The sequence below is a fragment of the Salvelinus namaycush genome, chromosome 10 (genome assembly GCF_016432855.1).
Source record: "Salvelinus namaycush isolate Seneca chromosome 10, SaNama_1.0, whole genome shotgun sequence".
NCBI lineage: Eukaryota > Metazoa > Chordata > Actinopteri > Salmoniformes > Salmonidae > Salvelinus > Salvelinus namaycush.
Genome location: NC_052316.1, coordinates 20,082,590 through 20,106,589, shown reverse-complemented (window position 1 = coordinate 20,106,589; position 24,000 = coordinate 20,082,590). Strand labels below are relative to the sequence as shown.

At 41.9% G+C, this 24,000-nt stretch overlaps 1 protein-coding gene across 2 annotated transcripts; it reads right to left on the bottom strand.

Moving 5' to 3' along the window:
- Positions 1-5,626: 5,626 nt before the first annotated feature.
- rexo1 (REX1, RNA exonuclease 1 homolog) lies at positions 5,627-16,170 on the bottom strand. 2 transcript variants are annotated; one of them, XM_039002476.1, is made up of 16 exons: positions 15,846-16,170; positions 13,347-15,343; positions 13,028-13,129; positions 12,712-12,934; positions 12,237-12,394; positions 12,006-12,143; positions 11,708-11,831; positions 11,380-11,505; positions 11,134-11,271; positions 10,925-11,038; positions 8,318-8,391; positions 7,973-8,083; positions 7,738-7,853; positions 7,485-7,623; positions 6,956-7,076; positions 5,627-6,852 (listed from the first exon to the last, which is right to left on the bottom strand). In XM_039002476.1, exons 1-16 carry the CDS (start codon positions 16,030-16,032, stop codon positions 6,764-6,766), a joined length of 3,957 nt encoding a protein of 1,318 aa, XP_038858404.1. In that variant the 5' UTR covers positions 16,033-16,170; the 3' UTR covers positions 5,627-6,763. The 2 variants fall into 2 exon arrangements, with proteins under 2 accessions (XP_038858404.1, XP_038858405.1); XM_039002477.1 differs by lacking the exons at positions 5,627-6,852; positions 6,956-7,076; positions 7,485-7,623; positions 7,738-7,853; positions 7,973-8,083 and adding an exon at positions 9,291-9,346.
- Between the last annotated feature and the right edge of the window lie 7,830 nt (positions 16,171-24,000).

Sequence of the window (24,000 nt, the reverse complement as noted above, 5' to 3'; positions counted from 1 at the left end):
GCTCATCTGGCAGATCAATATGAGAGACTGAATAAAGAACAGTCACTTAGTTGGGCAGCATGAGTCTGAGTTAATGACCGAGAGCGGGACAAGCGGCTGCTAGGCCGTCTGGGGGGTCAAGGGCAGCAATGGAGGGCTGGCTAGAGGCTGGCTAGGACCAAAGAGAGCACACAAGTGACCTTTTAAATGGACTCGCCTATTATGGGCCATAATCCAAACTCTCAACAAAGGCTTCAGTCAACTTGCAAGCAGCCACTATGATTCATACAGATTTGGAAAGAGAATTTAAATGATATTTTTCCGTTTCTGTGCACAAGTCATTTCACTGTATGAGACAATTCAAATTGCTATCTTTTCATTACAATATGAAATTCTAATTCACAAAAGCTTGACCCCTTTACACGTCTTCAGCACCAACACAAATATGCTGCCGTCACGATATGGGCAATTCCACAGTAACAGAGTGATACTGAGAATCAGATTTTTCACTTGTATGCCAAACAAAAAAACAAACCATACAACTCTATGCACAAGGTCTAGTACTTGACGGTACAAACAGCACAAACCGTCATTCTGTTACCAAATTTTGCATCTGCACTGTTCTTCAAGTGAACGTGTTTTTGTAAAATCTTCAGTGGAAATTGTTAAAAGTAGTTCTTGTGCATAGAGTTGTATGGTTTGTTAAACTTTGCAATCCCTGTTTTTTGTTTGGCATACATTTTAAAGTGAAAGATCCGAGTCTCAGCATCATTCCATTACTGTAGAATTGCCCATTATGTTCTTGATGCACAGTACAACTGGCATAATACAGGAATATGTTATACGAAGTAATATTTTTAGAGATAAATGGAAACCTAACCAAAGTTGATGAAATGTTTAAAACCAGTAAGAGTGAGAGGGATGTGGTCAGTGGTTTACCTTGAGGGCAAACCCAGCTTTATCCCAGCATGGGGTCATGTGTGTGCTCCCGCAAGCAGTCGCCAACCCCGGCACCAAGCGACCCCCAGCAGTCAAAGGTGATCAGAGAGCACGCACTGATCGATTTTGATAATGAAGAAGACCTCTAAGCTGCTTCGCCCCACATGCTCAAATCGCTGCCACACTCAAACACTAGGAATCTCCTCCCTGTCACTAGAACATTGTGTGGTTATTGATCTGTGCTAACTGGGTCTTTAATACCTGGGGTCTAGAAGATCTCTGGCCTGAGTTGGGGAAATGCATGCTGACACGTGACGGGAGAAGCTCAATAGGCAAACATGCAGAGCCTGGTGAAAAAGAAAGGATGGGCCTCTCCATTTACCATTTCTGTCCCATTTTGTATCCCACACAATCATCTGCTAAGGAGACTTAATACCAGCGCACCTGCCGTAAGAGTATACACAAAAGGAAGAGACTTATACTGTACAGTGCCTTCAGAAAGTATTCACACCTTGTGACCTTTTCCACAATTTGTTGTGTTACAGCCCAAATTTTTTATTAACTGAATTAAGAGTTTGTGTCACTGGCCTACACACAACAACCCCATCACGTCAAAGAGGATTTATATTTATATATTTTTTATTTTTTATTAATTAAAAAATAAACACTGAAATGTCTCAAGTCAATAAGTACTCAACCCCTTAATTATGTCAAGCCTAAATATGTTAAAGTCATATACAGTTGAAGTTGGAAGTTTACATACACTTAGGTTGGAGTCATTAAAAATCGTTTTTCAACCACTCCACACATTTCTTGTTAACAAACTATAGTTTTGGCAAGTCGGTTAGGACATCTACTATATGCATGACACAAGTAATTTTTCCAACAATTGTTTACAGACAGATTATTTCACTTATAATTTACTGTATCACAATTCCAGTGGGTCAGAAGTTTACATAGACTAAGTTGACTGTGCCTTTAAACAGCTTAGAAAATTCCAGAAAATGATGTCATGGCTTTAGAAGCTTCTGATAGGCTAATTGACATCATTTGAGTCAATTGGAGGTGTACCTGTGGATGTATTGTAAGACCTACCTTCAAACGCAGTGCCTCTTTGTTTGACATCATGGGAAAATCTAAAGATATCAGCCAAGACCTCAAAAAAAAATTGTAGACCTCCACAAGTCTGGTTCATCCTTGGGAGCAATTTCCAAACGCCTGAAGGTACAAAAACTGCAAATCAATCCCAGAACAACAGCAAAGGACCTTGTGAAGATGCTGGAGGAAACAGGTACAAAAGTATCAATATCCACAGTAAAACGAGTCCTATATCGTCATAACCTGAAAGGCCGCTCAACAAGGAAGAAACCACTGCTCCAATACCGCCATAAAAAAGACAGACTACGGTTTGCAACTGCACATGGGAACAAAGATTGTACTTTTTGGGGAAATGTCCTCTGGTCTGATGAAGCAAAAATAGAACTGTTTGGCCATAATGACCATTGTTATGTTTGGAGGAAAAAGGGGGAGGCTTGCAAGCCGAAGAACACCAACCCAACCGTGAAGCACGGGGGTGGAAGCATCATGTTGTGGGGTTGCTTTGCTGCAGGAGGGACTGGTGCATTTCACAAAATAGATGGCATCTTGAGGCAGGGAAATTATGTGGATATATTGAAGCAACATCTCAAGACATCAGTCAGGAAGTTTGGTCGTAAATGGGTCTTCCAAATGAACAATGACCCCAAGCATACTTCCAAAGTTGTGGCAAAATGGCTTAAGGACAACAAAGTCAAGGTATTGGAGTGGCCATCACAAAGCCCTGACCTCAATCCCATAGAACATTTGTGGGCAGAACTGAAAAAGTGTGTGCGAGCAAGGAGGCCTACAAACCTGACTCAGTTACACCAGCTCTGTCAGGAGGAATGGGCCAACATTCACCCAACTTATTGTGGGAAGCTTGTGGAAGGCTACCCGAAATGTTTGACCCAAGTTAAACAATTTAAAGGCAACGCTACCAAATACCAACTTCTGACCCACTGGGAATGTGATGAAAGAAATAAAAGCTGAAATAAGTCATTCTCTCTACTATTATTCGGACATTTCACATTCTTAAATAAAGTGGTGATCCTAACTGACCTAAGCCAGGGAATTTTTACTTGGATTAAATGTCAGGAATTGTATAAACCTAAGTTTAAATGTATTTGGCTAAGGTGTTTGTAAACTTCTGACTTCAACTTTAAGTTGCATGGACTCACTGTGTGCAATAATAGTGTTTAACATGACTAGCTGATCTCTGTACCCCACACATAATTGTCTGTAAGGTACCCCAGTCGAGCAGTGAATTTCAAACGCAGATTCAACTACATAGTCCAGGGAGGTTTGCCAATGCCTCGCAAAGAAGGGCACCTATTGGTAGATGGGTAAAAATAAATAAAAGCAGACCTTGAATATCCCTTTGAGCATGGTGATGTTATTATACTTTGGATGGTGTATCAATACACCCAGTCCCTATAAAGATACAGGTGTCCTTCCTAACTCAGTTGCTGGAGAGGAAGGACACCAATCAGGGATTTCACCATTAGACCAATGGTGACTAAATAAGTTACAGAGTTGAATGGCTGTGATAGGAGAAAACTGAGGATGGATCAACATTGTAGTTACTCCACAATACTAACCTAAATGACAGAGTGAAAAGAAGGAAGCCTGTACAGAATAAATAATATTCCAAAACATGCATCCTGTTTGCAATAAGGAAATAAAACTGACAAAGAAATGAACTTTATGTCCTGAGTACTAAGTGTTATGTTTGCAGCAAATCCATCACATCACTCTTCATATTTTCAAGCATGGTGGTGGCTGCATCATGTTATGGGTATGCTTGTCATCGGCAAGGACTAGAGAGTTTTTTATGATAAAAATAAATGGAATAGAGCTAAGCGCAAGCAAAATCCTAGAGAAAAACCTGGTTCAGTCTGCTTTCCAACAGACACTGGGATACAAAGTCATATTTCAGCAGGACAATAACCTTAAACACAAAGCCAAATATACAGTTGAAGTCAGTTTTTTCACAATTCCTGATATTTAATCCTAGTAAAAATTCCCTGTCTTAGGTCAGTTAGGATCACCACTTTATTTTAAGAATGTGAAATGTCAGAATAATAGTAGAGAGAATGACTTATTAAAGCTTTTATTTCTTTCATCACATTCCCAGTGGGTCAGAAGTTTACATATACTCAATTAGTATTTGGTAGCATTGCCTTTAAATTGTTGAACTTGGGTCAAATGTTTCAGGTAGCCTTCCACAAGCTTCCCACAATAAGTTGGGTGAATGTTGGCCCACTCCTCCTTACACGCTTTATCAGTTCTGCCCACACATTTTCTATAGGATTGAAGTGGTCATTATGGTCAAACAGTTCTATTTTTGTTTCATCAGACCAGAGGATTTCTCCAAAAAGTATGATCTTTGTCCACATGTGCAGTTGCAAACCGTAGTCTGGCTTTTTATGGCGGTTTTGGAACAGTGGCTTCTTCCTTGCTGAGCGGCCTTTCAGGTTAGGACTCATTGTCAAAATAGGACTCATTTTACTGTGGATATAGATACTTTTGTACCTGTTTCCTCCAGCATCTTCATAAGGTCCTTTGCTGTTATTCTGGGATTGATTTGCACTTCTCGCACCAAAGTATGTTCATCTCTAGGAGACTGAACGCGTCTCCTTCCTGAGCGGTATGACAGCTGCTTGGTCCCATGGTGTTTATACTTGCATAATATTGTTTGTACAGATGAACGTGGTACCTTCAGGCGTTTGGAAATTGCTCCCAAGGATGAACCAGACTTGTGGAGGTCGACAATTTTTTTTACTGAGGTCTTGGCTGATTCATTTTGATTTTCCCATGATGTCAAGCAAAGTTTGAAGGTAGGCCTTGAAATACATCCACAGGTACACCTCCAATTGACTCAAATTATGTCAATTAGCCTATCAGAAGCTTCTAAAGCCATGACATCATTTTCTGGAATTTTCCAATCTGTTTAAAGGCACAGTCAATTTAGTGTATGTTAACTTCTGACCCACTGGACTTGTGATACAGTGAATTATAAGTGAAATCTGTCTGTAAACAATTGTTGGACAAGGACATTGAATGTTCCTGAGTCGCCTAGTTACAGTTTTGACTTAAATCTGCTTGAAAATCTATGACAAGACTTGAAAATGGCTCTCTAGCAATGATCAACAACCTTGAGCTTGAATAATATAAAAAATTATGTGCAAATATTGTACAATCCAGGTGTGCAAAGCTCTTAGATCTTAGAAACTTACCCAGAAAGACTCACATCGCTGCCAAAGGTGATTCTAACATGTATTGACTCAGGAGGTTGAATACTTGTCTAATCAAGATATATTAGAGTTCAATTGTTTCTTGTATTTTTTGTATTTTTTTGTATTTTTTTTTACAAAGGGTTAGAATTTTAGAAATAGAGTATTTTGTGTAGATCGTTGACAAAATGTTTTACAATTAAATCCATTTTAACCCCACTAACACAACAAAACGTGGGAAAAGTCAAGCTGTGTGAATATTTTCTAAAGGCACTGTATATGCACCGGATAGGCAGGATAGGCACTAATATTTAAGTAAACCACCTACATTTGGGCAACTATACACAATGTTTATTATGCTTTGACATTGTCAGCAAAAATAAATTACATAAACCAGATCTTTTCAATCTTTTTAATAGAAAAAGATAAACCCCCCCCAAAAAATACAAAAGGAAACAACTTACAGCATATTTACAGCACAAGTTTTTTTTACCCTCATATGTTATACCATATTTAACACAAAATTATAGCCGTTAGCTACTATAAACAATTTGATATCTGTCTGCATTGAATAACTAATTGTTGCATAATGTGGACAGTTTTCTACATACCCTGGGAGTAATAGGTTCTATCTGTGTGGCTATAAAAATAGCCCAAGTTCACTTTCATGCAGTGCACAGGACACAGAGATAGTGAGATTTGATGGTCAAGCTATTCAACACAATATCTCTAATCAACCATACCAGGACAATTTTTGACACATAAATATTTCTGTTTTGGGGTCTGACCATCATGATTAATTAAGTTTGAGAGCCGACAAAATACTAAGAGATCGACCACATTTCATCTAACAGCACAGATGTGGTACAAACTAAGTGCAAACCCCAACACCAAGTGCATGTATGGTGGCACCGTTCCATGTCTGAGAATAACCATGTTTAGACAACGATGTAGCAAGTTCTTCAGTACTGTATTCATTCAACACAGATGAGGTACTTTAGCCCAATAGAAGAGAGCATTTCTATAGTGCAAGTTGGGCCAAGGATGCAGCTCAGCAGCAATAGAATTTTGTCCTTGTTCACATAACATAATGTGGACAAGAACCCCCCTGTCTTTCAGAGTTAGATCGCCGGAGAAGAATACATACCGACAAAAACTGGTGACAATCATGATCATGGATTTTCTAAATAAAACAGGAACAGTAAATGAAAACTGTTGATTTCTGCCTTTCACCAACTCACTCTATCGAGGGCTCTGGCTCTGCTGGCACTCCAACAATGTACTCCAGCAGCACCTGTCCACTATGGCCCACCTGACCAGACAACACAGTGACTTGGCCATCCCTGCAGATCTCTTTAGAGGAGCCCATTCTCAGCATCTTGCTCTCTGTCACTGCCAAGGTCCCACCACAGTAGAACTCAAGTGCTGGGCTGTTGGCCTCTCAGACAGACAGTTCTCTCCAGGGCCCTCAGCTCCCCTTCTCTCCCCCTCCTTGTCCGTCTCTCTACAGCGGTCCGGTTAGAGGGGTGCAGAAGTCATCTCTTTACCTTGGCGTCTTCTCGGATCTTCCATATCATGAGCTCCATGCAGGCGCAGGCGTCCTCACTGGAGTCATGACCTTCAACTGAAACAAGAGGGAAATGGCCTACTAGTGATTTGTTGACATGTGACCAATGTATATCATACAGAGGAACAATAAACAGTGTAATGAGGGTTTAGCTGCTCACCGCTGTCCTGTATGATGCGTTTGAGGTGGTCTGCCATGAGGTTCCTCAGGGCACGCTTGTATGGCAAGCCCAGGCGATGGGGGAACACGATGGCTGTGTCCACTACAGTGCTGTGTATGACCTACAAAGACATCATGAGATACAGAGTGAGGGCCATTACACAGACACACCTACCTACGTCGTACTATAGTTGTGAGGGTTGATTCTCATTCAAAATCCTATTTTCCCTAACCTGTTAACCTAATCCCTAAACAGCCTTTTTTTTGTATTCTACCCCTTTTCTCCCCAATTTCGTGATATCCAATTGCAATCTTGTCTCATCGCTGCAACTCTCCAATGGGCTCGGGAGACGCGAAAGTCAAGTCATGCGTCATGACCCGCCAAACAACACTTCTTAACACTCGCCCGCTTAACCCGGAAGTCAGTCTATTCGTGTGAGGACTTCTGGTACTCACACGAATAGTATAGTAAAACACACACACGTAATGACCAGAGGGCAATCAGATTAGGGGAGTGTGTGCGTGTGTACCTTGAGGGCGAAGAGGTCACTCTCCAGGCTGTGTCCTATGAGGATGGACTCAGTGCTGAACATGTTGAGGATCACAGCCTGCACGTCTCTCAGGGTGATGGTCGCATTCTCCAGGTCCTCCTCTGTTACACCCGAAAACCTGCGCAAACCATGATGAAAAGTTGTATATTTGTCCTAGCGTGTGTATGCGCATATGCTAGATATTGTATATCTCCACACTCAAGATTGAAAAAAGTTAATCTTGATCCCTTACCGTGTGTTGTAGTCAACCACTTTGCTTTCGGGTTTGACAAATGTGTCATAGATGACTTTCAGCTCAGAGTTGATAACAGTCACCCTGGTCAGCTCTAGACCCTGCTTTGTGTAACACTATTACCAAGGAGAAAGAGAGCGACAAAGACGACACATTATATAAGGTATTAAGAGGCCCTCTCAGCACTCATACAGCTAATTGTGCCCAAAGAAAAGCAGTGCAGCAGCAAGCTCACCATCTCACAGTCCAGGGCGTAGACTCCACCATTGCCGTCTGGGGGCAGCTGTTTCTCAAAGGTCTGAACATAGCCGTCCAATGATTCTTTGCGTCCATCCTGAACGTGTTGCTGTGGACAGACAGGAGGCAAGGAGAAAAATCAAATGGCAGGTATTAGTTGATTCTTAAAATGTAACACAAACAGAGAAAGTATTCTGCTTCGAATGGAAGTCATCAAGCTCAATAAGTACCAGTCACGATGTGCCTTGGACACCACTGCCCCCTTGTGTTCCCATTGTTTCTCAGTTCAAACTCAGTATTGACATTATTACTGATCACACAGCAGAACTGTTAGGTGTGTTACCTTAGACACAGAGCAGCCAGGAGAGCCCACAGCCCCTGAGCAGCAGTTGTAGTTGGTCTCCCAGCCTCCCGACACTGTTACCACAGACACAAAGAAGCTCTTGCTAGTCCAATTCAAAATATGACACTACATTCAAATCCTAACATTCCTTTTACAACATGCACAAATTCAATAACTGCAAAAGTTCATAGACAAATACAGTACGCTCCAAAGGTATTGGGATAGTGACACCATTTTAGTTGTTCTGGCTATGTACTCCAGCACTTGGATTTGAAATGATACAATGACTATGATGTTAGTGCAGAATGTCAGCTTTCATTTGAGGGTATTTTCATCCATATCGGGTGAACTGCACTTTTTGTACATAGTCCCCCCATATAAGTTTTGGTTGTGTTACAGATATATTTGTGCCCAATAGAAATGAATGGTAAATAATGTGTAATTTTGGTGTCACTTTTATTGTAAATAAGAATATAATACATTAAAACAGGGGAGGTTAGCATTTTTGGGGGGGGGATATGATATTTGTGCTTCTGTAACTTTCTCACTCATCATTATTCATTCATGACTATCCATAATCATGGTAGCAGCCACATGAATCTAGAAATGTTTAGAAACATATTCTATTCTTATTTACAATAAAAGTGACTCCAAGATGACACAATACATTATTTACAATTAATTTCTATTGGGCACAAAATAATCTGAAACACAACCAAAACAAGTCACAAGCTACGAATACGGGACCAAATACTGAACTTTTGACTACTTTAATACACACAAGTGAATTTGTCCCAATACATTTGGTGCCCTAAAATGGGGGGGGACTATGCACAAAAAGTGCTGTAATTTCTAAACAGTTCACCCGATATGGATGAAAATACCCTCAAATTAAAGCTGCACTTTAACTCCAGTCATTGTATCATTTCAAAGTGCTGAAGTACAGAGCCAAAACCAAAAAATTGCCACTAACCTCATTTCCAGCCAACCATTTCATGCGGATGAATTATCTGACGCATTACAATCGTGCTGATGGAAACATGAAATGTCGTTAAAATTTTAAAAATGACCACAATTTGTTCATTCGACATGGTGGGATCTTTTTGGGTCTGTAAAATTAACTGTGAGGTAGAAACGCTTTAATGCGCAAATATTGATATAATAACCATCATATCAAAGTAAACTAGGAGTCACACTATGACATGTTGTGTGGTCCTCCCACTACGACTCATCGGGAAAGCATGCAGTTTATTAGGCTACAGGTGAAATAAGTGATGAACTTCACAGGGTGGTGAAAGTGCACGCTGATGAGCTTGATGCTCAGTTCCAATAAATATCAAGGGTCTTATTCTGGTGACATGATCATCGATGCTTGGCTGCTGTTTGACAAATACAAATAATATCTCTCTCATCCATAATAATCTCATAATGTAGGTAGCCTACCCGCACTATCTGAGTGGGGAAATTTGCTATATAATGCAACAGTTTTTTTTTGACAAGACCATCGGTAAAGTTGAAAATGCGATGGAAACCCATTTAACTTTTATTTTTCATTTGGTATATGGGAATTTAACGGCAAAAGTTACACTACATTAACAAAAGTATGTGGACACGTGCTCGTCGAACATCTCATTCCAAAATCATGGCATTAATATGGAGTTGGTCCCCCCTCTGCTGTTTTCCACTAGATGTTGGAACATTGATGTGGGGACTTGCTTTCATTCAGCCACAAGAGCATTAGTGAGGTAAGGCACTGATGTTGGGCGATTAGGCCTGGCTCGCAGTCGGTGTTCCAATTCATCCCAAAGGTGTTCGACGGGGTTGAGGTCAGGTCTCTGTGCAGGCCAGTCAAGTTCTTCCACAGCGATCAACAAACCATTTCTGTATGGACCTCGCTTTGTGCACATTGTCATTCTGAAACAGGAAAGGGCCTTCCCCAAACTGTTGCCACCATGTTAGAAGTACAGAAACATCTAGAATGTCATTGTATGCTGTAGCGTTAAGATTTCCCTTACCTGGAACTAAGGGGCCTAGCCCGAACCATGAAAAACAGCCCCAGACCATTATTCCTCCTCCACCAAACTTTACAGTTGGCACTATGCATTGGGGCAGATAGCTCTCCTGGCATCCGCCAAACCCAGATTCATCTGTCAAACTGACATATGGTGAAGCTTGATTCATCACTCCAGAAAACACGTTTCCACTGGTCCAGAGTCCAATGGCGGCGAGCTTTACACCACTCCAGCCGACGCTTGGCATTGCGCATGGTGATCTTAGGCTTGTGTGCGGCTGCTTGGCCATGGCTGTGTGCTAGATTTTAATACACCTGTCAGCAACGGTGTGGCTGAAATAGCCAAATCCACCCATTTGAAGGGGAGTCCACTTACTTTTGTATATATAGTGTATTTTTATATGCACTACGTCGTCACGCACAGCCTTTTATCCGCAAAAAGTCTGTTTGCTCGAAACATCTCTGGTGGGAAAATGCACATATTGTTTGATGCAGATTTTAGAATATTTACATGAAAATCTGTTGGAAATTAGATGGAAACATAGCTAGTGTCCAAATACTTTTGAAACTCACTGTATACATACAGACAGACCTACCTTTATGTCTGCGCAGACGGCCCCAGTGATGATTACACTCCTCCTTGCGAACACAGTTGCCGTTGGCGTTGATCTTATACTCGGCCCCACATCGATAGCACACCTTGGCAAAAGCTTTGAACAAATCAAAAAATCTGTTAGTCTGGCAGAGAAGGATTTGATCCAACCAGACTAAGGAGGGTGTGTGTAGGTGCTTTGTAGAGACTTACGGTCAACATTCTTCTTTTCTGGGACGTTGTGGACCACGGCTCGACCTGAGCGCTCAGGGTGTGGCCTGGGGTATCCATGCTCCTGCAGCTGCTCCTCCGTCATCAGATAGTCCCTCAGCTTCCTGTACAGCCTGACACCTGCAGTCGTGCAGACAACACATAGCTAGAATACAAAGCCCCTCATGCCTAATCAAACATCTACTGCCTGTAATACCAGCTCCAACCAGAGGTGGACTAGCTACTCACCACTGAGTTTCTCCTCCTGTTGCTTGCCAGTCCTGTTGACGGTAAAGCTGGTCTTGGCAGCGAGGCGTCCCCCCAGAACTTCCTCATGGGACTGGGCCTTCCTGTTCCCCACCACTGCAGGGCTCCCTGAAAGAAGACAAGCAGGCTGATTAGACTCTGATCTATGTCAGTTTGGTTCTTTTCACCTAAAGGTAAAGGTTGCCATTTTGGAGGGAGATTTTATCCTAGATCTGTGCAAAAGGGCAACGACTTACAGAAGCGCTGCAACTACACCAAACACCATCTGTTAGTAATTGCTACATAGTTAATATATGTGTCAGTGACATACTGGCAACGGGTGAGGTGGGGGAGCTGCTCTTGCTGCGTAGCTTCTTCAGTGTGTTGACTGCCACGTTGAGGTAGATGTTCTTACTGCTGCTCCGGTCATACACCACCTTCTCCTCCTCCAGGGCCTAGAGACACAGTCCACTGTTAGAACTTCAACTCACATCAAATATTTCACAAACATAACTCATCCACCCTTTTCTAAAATGGGATACCACTAGCAGTGCTATGAGCACACATACTTAACTGTAGACATGGAGATTAAATGATACATCAGTTCAACCCTGTGTGGTCTCACATACCATTTGGAAGGCCAAGTCTTCAGAGGGGCAGAACTTCATACACTCATCTATAAAGTTGTTGAGGTATCGCTGGCGGACGTTGGTGGGCACTTTGGCTCCAAACTCAGTGGGAATCACTGGGCGCTTCATTGCAGAGCTCTGAGAAGAACATAAAAATAATGTCAACTAAATAGACACAAATATCATGTTTTCATGATAATGTTCTGACATACTATAAATTCCTGGCGTTACCTTCATTGTGGGAGTGTGTGCCACCCTCTTCTGTGCAATAGTGGTGGTGGTCTTTGACAAGATGCCGGCTGATGTCTGGGCCTTCACAGAGACACCTCCTGGGAGGGTCCTGGTGGGCGACAACACTCTGCTGCCTGCTAGCTTTGCCTCGACAAGACCTGCAGTCAGATAAAGAAAGGTTTCTCAACAACACAGTCCTTAAATTACACTTTTCTGGTCTCATATTTTTGGGCTATTGTAATGCATACTGTGTTAGATCAGGGTTTCCCAAACTCGGTCCTGGGGCCCCTGTGTGCACGTTTTGGTTTTTGCCCTAGCACTACAAAGCTGATTCAAATAACCAACTCATCATCAAGGTTTGATTACTTGAATCAGGCAGGGGGGGGGGCAGAACTGAGTTTGGGAAACCCTGTGTTAGATGACATGACCATATATGGGGTGAAAGATAGAAAGGCCTTAGGCCAAGCATTCTTACCAGACTTGGAGGAGGATGGTAAGGGGTTGGGGCGGTGGGCTACTCTCTTCCTCTCCCCAGGGAAGGGGCTGAGGCTTGGCCTGGGTCTGGGTCTGGGTGTAGAGGCAGTCTTCACGGCTGCTGCAAGCTGAGATGCCTGCTGCTGGGCAATCTGCATGCGCTGGTAACAGATCTCCTGGGCAGTCAGTCTCCTGTACGGCGGAGGCTTTGGTGTTGCCTCAGTCTGAAACACAGAATCCAGTTTGTATTCAATGAAAGGCTTTTTACTACGGTGGTTACCATAGAGATGTGGGTAAATACCAGAGAACAAACTCACACTTCCTTTCGCGGAGAAATGTGAAACCCTCTTCTTCTGCCCAGGAAAGAGAGTAGTTTGATTGCTGTCTGTGGCATCCTCATCATCAGAATCTTTAGAGGGCTGGGAAGGGAGAGGAAAAACTGAGCAGATTTACATTTCACACAATATTTCATGAACAGAATATTGGAAACAAACACATTACATTCAGTGCCATTCTAAAATGAATTACACACATTTTACTGACCTGTATGAACAGGATACACTGCAGTGAATGCTAACCTAAGGAAATATTGTAGAAAACAAATTACAATGAAGGGAGATGGCAATCTATGGGTACCTTGGCTTGCCTTCCCTTGTCCTCTGTCTTCACATCCTTGGATTCATTGAAGATCCGTAAGCACTCCTCCATTGGGTCATCATCCAGGTCAAAGTCCATGTCCACCTGCAAACCGGAGTAGTCCACCCCACCACCATCCATGTCATCATAGCCTCTGTCATCCTCTGGACCAACGTCATCATCCTCTGAGGATGAGGGGGTGAGCTCTGAGGCATTCCTCTTATTCAAATGCCCCCTCTTGAAAGCAGCAGCTGACTTCCTCACAATTTTCTCCTCCTCGTCATCCTCCTCGCGTTTCTCCTCTGCACTCTCATCCCCAAACAGATCTACGTGACTCAGAGATCTTTGTTTCACCTTTCCTGTTTTGCCATCCGAGAAGCTTCTGCTGTTTTTCTTCACCTTGTCTTTACTGCTGTTAGAACTGTTAGAACTCCCTTTGCTAACTTTATTGGAGCCCTTTTCTCTTCCACTGCTGTCATGTTTACCATTCTTGTGTTCTTTAAACTTTGAAGAGTCCTTTTCCTTGTCTGAAGTCTTCAGTTTTTTACTATCCCCACCCCCCTTTTCTGTCTCACTCTTGCTTGACGCCCCTTTTACTTTGTCTGTCCTTAGCTTAATCTTTCCATCACTTCTCTTTTCTTCCTGTCCCTCCTTGCCTTTGTCTATGGATTTATCCTTCATCTTGCTTTTCTCCTCTTCTTTCTTTCCCTGATTCTTGCTGTCCTTCTTTGCAGTTTCGTGGCTTGATTTCTTTGAATCACTTATTTTCTTACCGTCCCCTGCTCCTTTTTCTTTACTACCACCATTCTTTTTACTGGACTCCTTTTCAGATTTATGCACCTTCTCTACTTTGATGCTCTTCATGTGGCTGGTTTTACCTGGCACTTTTTCAGTCTCTGGCTTGTCTTTTTGCCTTGCTACTTCCTGGTTCTCCGAGTCTTCCTGCTCTTTAGCCTCCAAACTCCTCTGTTGTTTCAGCCCACCTAGAGCTCTTTCTGTCCTCTCTCCTTTCCCTGGACCAGAGGCTTCCTCCACTGACCCACTGCTGCTCTTCCTCCTCTGCAGACGGCTGAGAGAGGTGGGTCGATACTCTGTCCCAGAGCTCTCCTCATCAGACTCAGAGAAACTGGCAGTGTACTTCAGTGGGTCTGGTATCACCTGTCGAGGCTTCTTGGTGGTTGGCACATATTCCTCATCCGTTGACAGCTTTCCTGTCCCTGGCAGGTGAGGTCTTTTCTTCCCTTCTCCCTTAGAAGCACCTGTCCTCTGGTCTTTCTTATCCTTGACAGCAATTTTAGCTGAATAGTTGGAGAGAGGGTCATATTCCATGTCTGTGGATGGTTTAGAATTATCCACTGTGTACTTGTTCTTGGAGAAGGCTGCATTATTGGAGTACTTAGGACTAGTAGGAGGAGAGGGTAGATGAGGAGATCGTGTTCGAGGAGCAGGCTTTTTCAAAGCTGTTTTGGAAACCGAGGTGGGCACATATTCCATGGAGCTGGCATGGTTGTCCATGCTGTCAGAGTCCAAGGTGTACTTACTGGAGCGAGGGGTGGGATTGTAGTCAGCTGTTGTAGTCATCTGATAACTGCCTGGGTCATACGCCAAGTAGGATGCCACGGCCTGTGGTTTTGGCCAGTTAGCCATCACTTTGGGGGAACTGGCAGTAGGATCATATTCCTGGTCCCCAGTTCTTGAGAGTGGTTTTTGCACCACCTTGGGGGAACTGGCAGTAGGGTCATATTCCTGGTCTCCAGTTTGTGAGAGTGGTTTCAGCAACACTTTAGGAGAACTGGCAGAAGGGTCATATTCCAGGTCCCCGATTTGTGAGAGCTTCTTCTTTTCCCGCTCCACCTCACTGCGTACCGCCTCAATAGCACGATTGACCAACTCAAGCTCGAGGGCACCCATGTCCACTGTTGCAGCAGCAGGCTCCCCATTCTGTTGCTCCTCTGGTCTTACTACCTCTGGGTTGAATGGGTCATAGCCACCTTGCTCTGAAGGAAACCATTAGATACCAATTAGGATTAGCAAATTGTCAAGCATGTTCTATGGTAAGCATAATGCACATTTTTACAGTACTCTAACATTTCAGTTGAATGTTATATTATGTCCCTACCTTGCATAAAAATAAGGTTTCAAATGCCATTGTCAACAAACCTGACTTGTCACAACACGCAGAACCATTGAGTTCAACGGGTAAACATAAGAACACCCCGTTACCTCACTCTGACTTCACTAGCTAACAGTTAACATGTACTAGCTAGTTAGCTAGCTAATGCAGCCATAACGAATTACACAGTATAGCCGATTGAGGATGTATTTAATGTACAAGATGTGATATCAACCCCTAAGTAAGGCGAAATATATTTTTTATATTTCACAATGGTTAAAATATTTAGCTAAACACTGTAGCTAACGTTATGCAGCCACTGCGACATAAACACTGGATAGCTAGCTAACATAGTTAAGTTAGAATACAAAATAAATGCAAGTCACCCTTTTGTTTGGAGTAAAGTTCTTTTGATGTTCTAGTGTCATTTGAGCCATAAGACGCACGTCTATATTTGCTGTGTCTGAAGTGACAGTATGGTCTGTTGCAACCATATTTGCCGCTTTTCCCATTGCAACTATCCGTGTAAAACGGGCAGTCAATTCCACGGAAGAAACCGGTGGATCTCAGCATAGTCTTCCTAGACCTCTCATACCCGCAGAATCGAGACTGACAATTTGGTGTAGTTCGTTTTTTAGTTGTAATAAATCGAGAGGAATCCACTTGTCACATAGCTAGGTGCATGTAAAACAACAATACAGCATCCCTACGACGCCATGTTGGATGGCCAAAAAAGCTATCGCGAGAAGCCACACGTCGCACATATAGACGTAAATGAGAATACGAAGTACTTGCCTGTGGAAATTCAGGCCATGGCAATGAGAGCACATGGGTATAAGAAAGCTACCCACGGCATACTTATGTTCAAAATGTGGTCGGTTCATTTTCACCTTGAAATTGTGTTAATTTGCCATCTCATTGTATAAACGTGACTTACGACTTAAGAAAGTGACTGAACATTAACAGTTCACCCTGATATCGCAGCCTTGCTGACACAGGTATCAGCAATACTAGCTACCTCACGCTTCTGCAAAAAAAACTGGTAGCCTTCTAAGTCTGTGTAGTCAGTGTGTACAATGAGTTGAGGCCCAGTAGTCGGGTCCAAGGTTAGCCTAATGTGTTCAGTTTTCCTTCTGGTGTTTACACATGCAGCCAGATGTTGTGTTTTCTTCACTAATTGGTCTATTAACCAATCAGAGCTGAAAAAAACTGATGTGATTTGTCAAAAGACCAGTGGGTGTGTGTGTGTGTGGGGGGGGGTTCAGAATTGGGCTGCCTGTGTAAACGCAATATTCTATAGCATAACACCTGTGACTCAGATCTGAGTTCACCATTAAAGAAACCAGACAAAAGTTTATTTCACAAAAAGGTACTTTTTTTTCAGTCCTTATATGGTTATCAGAACAGCTGACGGCTTGATGAGAAACTGCACTCATCCTAATCAAACATGTAGGTAGGGCTATAGGAGAACGAAAACATTGTTTACCAGAATTGTACTGTTTTGAGATTGTTTGAAAGAGATGTTACCACATTCAAACTTTAAATGGATATATATATATATATATATCCATCACAAAATACACCCATTTACTTTAAGTCTGAATGTTCAATTTTGTTGCCAAAATTGTACTCAGAATTTTGGCAAAAATGAGTTTAAACCTAATACGACGCCAATTAAGGATATGAGTCTATAAAATCAATAGAAACATAAACAAATAATATCCCCGCTTAAAAAAAAAATGCCCACATAATGGGCATGCACGCAGTAACCCAACCATACCTTCCTGAGCTGAACCTCAAAGTCACCGACTCGCATACGAGGCAAGCTCTGCCCTTTTATACATGTTCTTCACCTGTTGCGCACAGCTGATCAATTAAACCAATCAATTATGCAAATTGTTGGGCTATGTAGATGTAACGGATGTGAAATGGCTAGCTAGTTAGCGGTGGTGCGCGCTAATAGCCTTTCAATCGGTGACGTCACTTGCTCTGAGACCTTGAAGCAGTGGTTACCCTTGCTCGACAAGGGCCGCGGCTTTTGTGGAGCGATGGGTAACGATGCTTCTTGGGTGACTGTTGTTGATGTGTGCAGAGAGTCCCTGGTTCGCGCCCGGGTCGGGTCGAGGGAACAGACTAAAGTTAAACTGTTACATAGACCTAATAATAATAAATTAGAATGTATGAAACTTTCATAGCGCTTTTCTATTATCAGGGCTATGCTTTTATCAGGGCTATGCTTAGGCTATTAACCCTCCTGCTGTGTTCCAGTCGAATTGGACCGATTTACAAGTTTTCTCTGAAAAATGTAGTTAATTTAATCTGATTGTCATAAGGTTCCATGACTGTGTCCACACAGGGCATCTGAACACACAAAATACATTTGGATGATTTTCATAAAATTTGGGGTGTTTTATTTGACTTTTGTACACATGTGGTGTTCCCGGTCAAAAATGACCAGTCATTAGAAATGAATAGGTGAGACTACAATTAGTGTAAAAAATTTAGTTCAGGCACATGCCCATTCATCAGATGGACACACGTCCTCTCCCAGACCCCCACATGCATGAAACTGACAATGAAGATGCATTAGAGGAGAAAGTAGTCTGGAATAAATAGCACAATATGTTTCATCTGAGTATTTGTTATAGTCAAAATAATCCATATATTATGCTTTTTTTTAACTTAAAAAACGAGTTGTATGAGCTCAGGTCAATGAGGCCTACAGGCCATAAATATCAAATAGAAGTTCAAAACGTATAATGTTCACAAGAACTTAAGTTGATAAAAAAGATCTAACACAACATTAGGTGATAATATATGGATTGTTATGGATTTATAATCAGCTATAAACTATAGTCATTTTGGAGCGGGAACACAGAATTAATTAACATGAAACGAACACAATAGGAGGGTTAATTAGACTATAAGGAACAAAAACTTTTTTCATGATAGACATTCAAGTAAATAAGTCGATTAAAAGCAAATGCATGCATTTTATTACTGTGTATAGTCGTCTTTGACTTTTCTTGAAATAGTTGTGTGTCTACTGTCACAAATGACAAATTAGAACGCAATACGCAATTGTTTATGACGCTTAGACCGCTCCAATGTATGTCCTTGCCGAATTTTCGAAACGCACCATTAACGGGGAAAATTCTGAACACAAAATGTAGTAAACTAGCTAGATGATGGTTTCCATCGCCAATATGTTTGCTACCGCAAATAATGATTTCAGCAACGGGTTGAATGTCTCTTCTCGGCCTCTATTCCTGGGTCTTGATGTGGTAATCCTTATCAAGACCGTTGTGTTTTTATTCTGCTCGGGCCTCATACTGTGGTGCTTATGGGATATATGGAGAAGAAAGGATGAAGACTTCGACGACACAGATTTGTTGTAAGTTTAGAAACATGTTTGTTTTCGTGTGTGTTTGTGTGTGTGTGTGTGTGTGTGTGTGAGAGATACCCCATTTGCCCCCCCTAGACACAACATAACAAACAAAAACGGGTCACAACTCCTGCAGTTCTGTCGGACGCTGGGTATGTACATAGTCAATGGTAGGCTTCGAGAGGACTCCTACGGTAGGTACACATATAGCGCATCTCTTGGCAGTAATACTGTAGACTACTTTATCACTGACCTCAACCCAGAGCCTATTAGAGCGTTCACACTCAGTCCACTGACACCCCTATCAGATCACAGCAAAATCGCACTCCACCTGAACAGAGCTAAGCTCAATCATGAGGCATCAAAGCCGAAGGAACTGAATAATATTAAGAAATGCAATGGGTGGAAGAAAAGTAGTGTGGAAATCTACAACAACAAAAAAAGTTGCAACAACAAATTCAATCCCTTCTAGACAATTTCCTGGACAAAATGTTTCACTGTAATAGTGAAGGTGCAAACATGGCAGTAGAACACCTAAACAGTATATTTGACCTCTCAGCTTCCCTATCAGATCAAAACATTTCAAGCAGACAACCTAAGAAAATTAACAACAATGACAAATTGTTTGATGAAAAATGCAAAAACGTAAGAAAGAAATTGAGAAACCTATCCAACCAAAAACATAGAGACCCAGAAAACCAGAGCATAGGCCTTCACTATGGTGAACCACTAAAATAATAAACAACAACACAAAGAGCTATCTATCCAAAATGGAGATGTATGGATAAACCACTTCTCCAATCTTTTGGGCTCTATAACAAAGAACAGCAAAAACATATACACGATCAAATACAAATCTTAGAATCAACTATTAAAGACTACCAGAACCCACTGGATTCTCCAATTATATTTAATGAACTACAGGACAAAATACAATCCCTCCAACCCAAAAAGGCATATAGGGTTGATGATATCCGAAATGAAATGATAAAATATACAGACCACAAATTCCAATTGGCTATACTTAAACTCTTTAACATCATCCTCAGCTCTGGCATATTCCCCAATATTTGGAAACAAGGAAAGATCACCCCTGTAACGTTCTTCGTTGGGCGAAAGAGAGGAGGACCAAAATGCAGCGTGATGATTAACCATTTTAATAGAATACTTTAACAACGAACAAAAAACAATAAACCGACAAACTGAACGAAGACGAAACAGTCCCGTAACGTGAACACAGTAACAGGAACAGTAACCCACAATACAAAACAGGCTACCTAAATATGGCTCCCAATCAGAGACAACGACTAACACCTGCCTCTGATTGAGAACCATATCAGGCCAAACACATAGAAACAGACAAACTAGACATACAACATAGAATGCCCACTCATATCACACCCTGACCAAACAAAACATAGAAACATACAACGCAAACTATGGTCAGGGCGTGACAACCCCAATCCACAAAAGTGGAGACAAATTTGACCCCAATAATTACCGTGGGATATGCGTCAACAGCAACCTTGGGAAAATCCTCTGCATTATAATTAACACCAGACTCGTACATTTCCTCAGTGAAAACAATATACTGAGCAAATGTCAAATTGGAAAACACACAACATTATAAAATCCATATACACAAACAACAAGTGTGTCGTTAAAATTGGCAAAAAACACACACATTTCTTTCCACAGGGCCGGTGGGTGAGAGACGGATGCAGCTTAAGACCCACCCTCTTCAACATATACAGTACCAGTCAAAAGTTTGAACACACCTACTCATTTAAGGGTTTTTCTTAATTGTTTTTCAATTTTCTACATTGTAGAATAATAAACTATGAAATAACACATATGGAATCATGTAGTAACCAAAAAAGTGTAAAACAAATCAAAATATATTTTAGATGTTAGATTCTTCAAAATAGCCACACTTTGCCTTGATGACAGCTTTGAAGGAGTTCCCACATATACTGAGCACTTGTTGGATGCTTTTCCTTCACTCTGCGGTACAACTCATCCCAAACCATCTCAATTGGGTTGAGGTCGGCTGATTGTGGAGGCCAGGTCATCTGATGCAGCACTCCATCACTCTCCATCTTGGTCAAATAGGCCTTACACAGCCTGGAGGTGTGTTGGGTCATGATCCTGTTGAAAAACAAATGATAATCCCACTAAGCGCAAACCAGATGGGATGGCATATTGCTGAAGAATGCTGTGGTAGCCATGCTGGTTAAGTGTGCCTTGATATTGAAATAAATCACAGAGAGTGTCACCAGCAAAGCACCCCCACACCATCACACCTCCTCCTCCATGCTTCAGGGTAAGAATTACACATGCTGAGATCATCTGTTTACCTACTGTGCGTCTCACAAAGACACGGCAGTTGGGGAAAAAATCTCAAATTTGGTCTCATCAGACCAAAGGACAGATATCCACCGGTCTAATGTCCATTGCTCGTGTTTCTTGGCCCAAGCAAGTCTCTTCTTCTTATTGGTGTCCTTTGTAGTGGTTTCTTTGCAGCAATTCGTCCATGAAGGCCTGATTCACGCAGTATCCTCTGAACAGTTGATGTTGAGATGTGTCTGTTACTTGAAATCTGTGAAGCATTTATTTGGGATGCAATTTCTGAGGCTGGCAACTCTAATGAACTTATCCTCTGCAGCAGAGGTAACTGTGGGTCTTCCTTTCCTGTGGCGGTCCTCATAAGAGCCAGTTTCATCATAGCGCTTGATGGTTTTTGTGACTGCACTTGAAGAAACTTTCAAAGTTCTTGACATTTTCCAGATTGACTGACCTTCATGTTTTAAAGTAATGATGGACTGTCGTTTTTCTTTGCTTATTTGAGCTGTTCTTGCCATAAAAATGGACTTGGTCTTTTACCAAATAGGCCTATCTTCTGTTTACCGCTCCTACCTTGTCACAACACAACTGATCGGCTCACATACATTAAGAAGGAAATAAATGACACAAATGAACTTTTAACAAGGCACACCTGTTAATAGAAATGCATTCCAGGTGAATACCTCATGAAGCTGGCTGTGAATGCCAAGTGTGCAAAGTTGTCCTCAAGGCAAAGGGTGGCAACTTCGAAGAATCTCAAATATAAAATATATTTACATTTGTTTAACACTTTGTTTGGTTACTACTTCATAGTTCTGAAGTCTTCACTATCATTCTACAATGTAGAAAATAGTAAAAAAAGAAAAACTCTTCAATGAGTAGGTGTGTCCAAACTTTAAACTGGTACTGTATATCAACGAATTGGCTAGGGCACTAGAACAGTCTGCAGCACATGGCCTCAACCTACTAGAATCTGAAGTCAAATGTCTACTGTTTGCTGATGATCTGGTGCTTCTGTCCCCAACCAAGGAGGGCCTACAGAAGCATCTAGATCTACTGCACATATTCTGTCAGACCTGGGCCCTGACAGTAAATCTCAGTAAGACAACAATAATGGTGTTACAAAAAAGGTCCAATTGCCAGGACCATGAATACAAATTCCATTTAGACACTGTTTCCCTAGAGCACACAAAAAACTATTCATAACTCAACCTAAACATCAGCACCTCAGGTAACTTCCACAAAGCTGTGAACGATCTGAGAGACAAGGCAAGAAGGGCCTTCTATGCCATCAAAAGGAACTTAAAATTTGACATACCAATTAGGATCTGGCTAAAAATACTTGAATCAGTTATACAGTGGCTTGCGAAAGTATTCACCCCCCTTGGCATTTTTCCTATTTTATTGCCTTACAACCTGGAATTAAAATAGATTTTTGTGGGGTTTGTATCATTTGATTTACACAACATGCCTACCACTTTGAAGATGCAAAATATTTTTTATTGTGAAACAAACAAGAAATAAGACAAAAAAACTGAAAACTTGAGCATGCGTAACTATTCACCCCCTAAGTCAATACTTTCCAGCAATTACAGCTGCAAGTCTCTTGGGGCATGTCTCTATAAGCTTGGCACATCTAGCCACTGGGATTTTTGCCCATTCTTCAAGAAAAAACTGCTCCAGCTCCTTCAAGTTGGATGGGTTCCACTGGTGTACAGCAAGTCATACCACAGATTCTCAATTGGATTGAGGTCTGAGCTTTGACTAGGCCATTCCAAGACATTTAAATGTTTCCCCTTAAACCACTTGAGTGTTGCTTTAGCAGTATGCTTAGGGTCATTGTCCTGCTGGAAGGTGAACCTCCGTCCCAGTCTCAAATCTCTGGAAGACTGAAACAGGTTTCCCTCAAGAATTTCCCTGTATTTAGCGCCATTCATCATTCCTTCAATTCTGACCAGTTTCCCAGTCCCTGCCGATGAAAAACATCCCCAGAGCATGATGCTGCCACCACCATGCATCACTGTGGGGATGGGGTTTATAGGGTGATGAGAGGTGTTGGGTTTTCACCAGACATAGCGTTTTCCTTGATGGCCAAGGTACCAGAGTACCTTCTTCCATATGTTTGGGGAGTCTCCCACATGCCTTTTGGCGAACACCAAACGTGTTTGCTTATTTTTTTCTTTAAGCAATGGCTTTTTTCTGGCCACTCTTCCGTAAAGCCCAGCTCTGTGGAGTGTACAGCTGAAAGTGGTCCTATGGACAGGTACTCCAATCTCCGCTGTGGAGCTTTGCAGCTCCTTCAGGGTTATCTTTGGTTTCTTTGTTGCCTCTCTGATGAATGCCCTCCTTACCTGGTCCATGAGTTTTGGTGGGCGGCCCTCTCTTGGCAGGTTTGTTGTGGTGCTATATTCTTTCCATTTTTTGATAATGGATTTAATGGTGCTCCATGGGATGTTCAAAGTTTCTGATATTTTTTTATATCCCAACCCTGATCTGTACTTCTCCACAACTTTGTCCCTGACCTGTTTGGAGAGCTCCTTGGTTTTCATGGTGCCGCTTGCTTGGTGGTTTGCTTGGTGGTGCCCCTTGCTTAGTGGTGTTTCAGACTCTGTATATATACTGAGATCATGTGACAGATCATGTGACACTTAGATTGCACACAGGTGGACTTTATTTAACTAATTGTGTGACTTCTGAAGGTAATTGGTTGCACCAGATCTTTTTTAGGGGCTTCATAGCAAAGGGATAGCATAGCATAGCAAATACAGTTGAAGTCGGACGTTTACACACACCTTAGCCAAATATATTTAAAC